The sequence below is a fragment of the Hoplias malabaricus genome, chromosome 15 (genome assembly GCF_029633855.1).
Source record: "Hoplias malabaricus isolate fHopMal1 chromosome 15, fHopMal1.hap1, whole genome shotgun sequence".
Classification (NCBI taxonomy): Eukaryota; Metazoa; Chordata; class Actinopteri; order Characiformes; family Erythrinidae; genus Hoplias; species Hoplias malabaricus.
Window position 1 is genome coordinate 35,269,963 of NC_089814.1, and position 2,876 is coordinate 35,272,838.

Here is a 2,876-nt window from a genome sequence, read left to right on the forward strand (position 1 = left end):
ATGTCAACATCTGCTGATTTACTCACCATTCTCTGTCCACTCCAGGTTCCTGTCAGGAAAACTAGGCGATCACCGAACATCAGGCTGGATCTCAGAGCAGGATCATCACACATTCACACACACCTGGACCAGCCTCAACGCTTCCCCTCATCCTCACTCCAGCCGGTGGTCTGGGTTGGTCTCAGCTGATGAACTATTACGGATCAACAGTTCATCTGAATCTGTTTCATATCCTCACTGTCCAAACAAAGACACGTATCTCCATTTTGGTTTTCAACATCACTGGAACACATCCGTGGACATTTTACCACAGGTGGGCTAACAGAAATGAAACATTTATCTTTAATGCATTATCTTGCATTAAAAAGCCAGAACAATGGGGGGCTCCTGAGTGGCCAGTGATCAAAGTGTTGGCCTGTCATCTGGAGGTCATTGGTTCAATTCTTGGAGATGCCTCAGCTGTCCAAGTCCAGGAGTCCTAAAGCACATTTCGCACCAGACCCGGTAAATGCTCTGGAAGCGAAAAAAAACAAGCTTTGGTCTATCTTTCCGTTTCTAGAATAGAAATAGAATTCTTTATTGTCATTGTAACATGTACAATGAAGTTCCGGCGAGGCCCCCTCTCTCCTCTCATCACACAGCACAACGCCAACCAGCGCAGGCGTCTTGTCGGCTGATGTGACAGACCTGGGCAGTCAGCGCTCTCCTCCGGTGGGTGGAGCTGTCCGGTGACGCTGCATTAGCTGCGGTGTGACATATGGTGGTGGTGGACTTCCCTCCCAAAGGAAGCAGGTGCTTGTTTTCATCCTCTCAGTGCTTTGCTGGTGGCATCGTGTGTGGTGAGGGGAGTTTAGCGAACAGCTAACAGGGTGCGACTGGAGAGGAATAATGACTCTGTGAAAATTCAGCAAAGTGGAGATACATTGGTCCTAAGACAGTGAGGATGTACAGGGAGTTAATAAAAATACTCATGGTTACGACCTGTGACCCTTCCACCACCCAAGCTGAGCTGCCGTTTTTGTTTGGGGCGGGGGTTGTGGGGGGGACTCAGCTGTATGTTTTCTCTGTGTGTGCGGTGGATGGTGGATCTCTATTTATTCTAATCCTAAAGAGCTGTGTGTACATAGAGCTGTTTTCTCCTACATTGTACGTCTGTGTTCATCCCTTGTGTGTTTTTGATATTCTTTTAAATTCTTTTAAAAAAGAAAAGAAACTGAAGGCATTTAAAATCTGTTTAAAAACAATTCAGAGTGCACAGTGATCATATTTTGTAGGTCCTCCTGTTGCCACTAAAAAACTAATCTTCCATGGAAGCTTATCCGAGGAGAGGATAAGAACTGAGCCAATCACAACACCTGCTTTACAGCAAAAGCCGCAGTACTCCTTAGCCAATCGAGTACATACACAGCAATTTCATCCATTTAAAGGAGCACTATGTAAGACTTTTGTAAAATGTTTGCTCCGGAGGGTCCCCCTAGTGTAATTCATTTTAAAAATGCTTTACTGAAATCAATGAGGGGGGGAGGGGGGTTCCCCCTTTCCCTCCTCCAAAAGTTACATAGTGCCGTTTCTGCAGTGTTGACCCCAGAGTAGCCACAATAGAGGTTCTATTCTCCCTAATACAGCTCAGTGGGGCATCACAGTGATTTTGAAGCTGTAATTCGAAGGTAAAATTATTACGTAGTGTGCCTTTAAGTGTGTTGTGAATGTTTAACACCTGCTTATATCTGCTGCACATTTGTGATTAATAGTTGTGTGGGTGTATTATTGTCCGTGTTCGTGTACTCTTTAAAAGACTTCGTGTAGTGCGGTGTATCCTCCGCTGGAGGCCGTTTTGATGGGGATTTTTGAATACGCCGTTGTCTCTCACGTTCTTGTGTGGACGGAAGTAAACGGATATTTTCGGAAACGCTGGTGTCACGGTGTTTGTGTCTCGGTCTGAAACTCAAACAGCTCCTCACTCGCTCTAACTACGTCAGTCATAAATTACACTGAAATATAGTGTAGTCTGAAACAGATTCACACATATGAATAAATATAAATGATTCCGTATTAGAAGTATATAATACTAGTGTGACCAGACGTCCTCTTTTACCCGGACAAGTCCTCTATTTTAGACTTAAAAAAAATGTCCGGCCGGAATTTCACAAACGTCCGGGATTTTGTTTTTCTAGAGCTCACATAGAACTTTCGAGAAGCGTTTTACAAACTAGTCCCGCCCTCCCCTACTCCGATTGGTTCGTTAGAGTGAGAAGGGGGCGTGGTGAAATTGCCTAACGTCTTCTGATTGGACGGTCTGACGGTAGAGCTACCGTTATTGGTCGATAACCTTCAGTGTAAACATTTAATTGGTCAGTCTGCACGTCAGTAGTCGTTCACCCCCCCCCCTCCCCCAACCAACCCCCGGAGGCCTGTGTTACTCTAATGCGTCGTTGAGTTTTGAGTTGTCTTCAAGGGGTACTATGGCCCCCTACTGGACTGGTGTGATAATGTAGCAGTTTTTGTATTCGACTGGACGGAAAAATCTCAGCTTTTAAATAAAAACTAACCAGGGTCTAAATCTGTCTCCTCTGGTGTTTGGACAGGCGTCAAGATGGCGTCACACAATCGGTTTCCGGGTCATGGAGGAACATCGTTAGGACAAAACAGTAACTTTTAGGGACTAAAGGGTTCAGAGCACAACGTCACACGGTCTCCCTCTTGTTGACTCACCTCTTTTGGTGTGTACTAAACACTGCATACCGGGAACACCCCCAAGGGCAGCCATTTTGTAGAAGATCTGAGAGAAATATTGATAATCACAATCTGGTTTTGCTTGCACACTTCTGCTTCCAACATTACCCTCCCCCTCCCCTTGTAGTAAAAGAGACCGAAGG

At 45.4% G+C, this 2,876-nt stretch overlaps 1 protein-coding gene across 1 annotated transcript in view; it reads left to right on the top strand.

Moving 5' to 3' along the window:
- Nucleotides 1-1,160, top strand: part of egfl7 (EGF-like-domain, multiple 7) — a 20,322-nt gene extending 19,162 nt beyond the window's left edge. The window contains exon 10 of the mRNA XM_066646346.1: nucleotides 46-1,160. Coding sequence (XP_066502443.1) covers nucleotides 46-65 — 20 coding nt within the window. The 3' untranslated portion in view covers nucleotides 66-1,160. The remainder of the gene's footprint in view (nucleotides 1-45) is intronic.
- The last annotated feature ends 1,716 nt before the right edge of the window (nucleotides 1,161-2,876 follow it).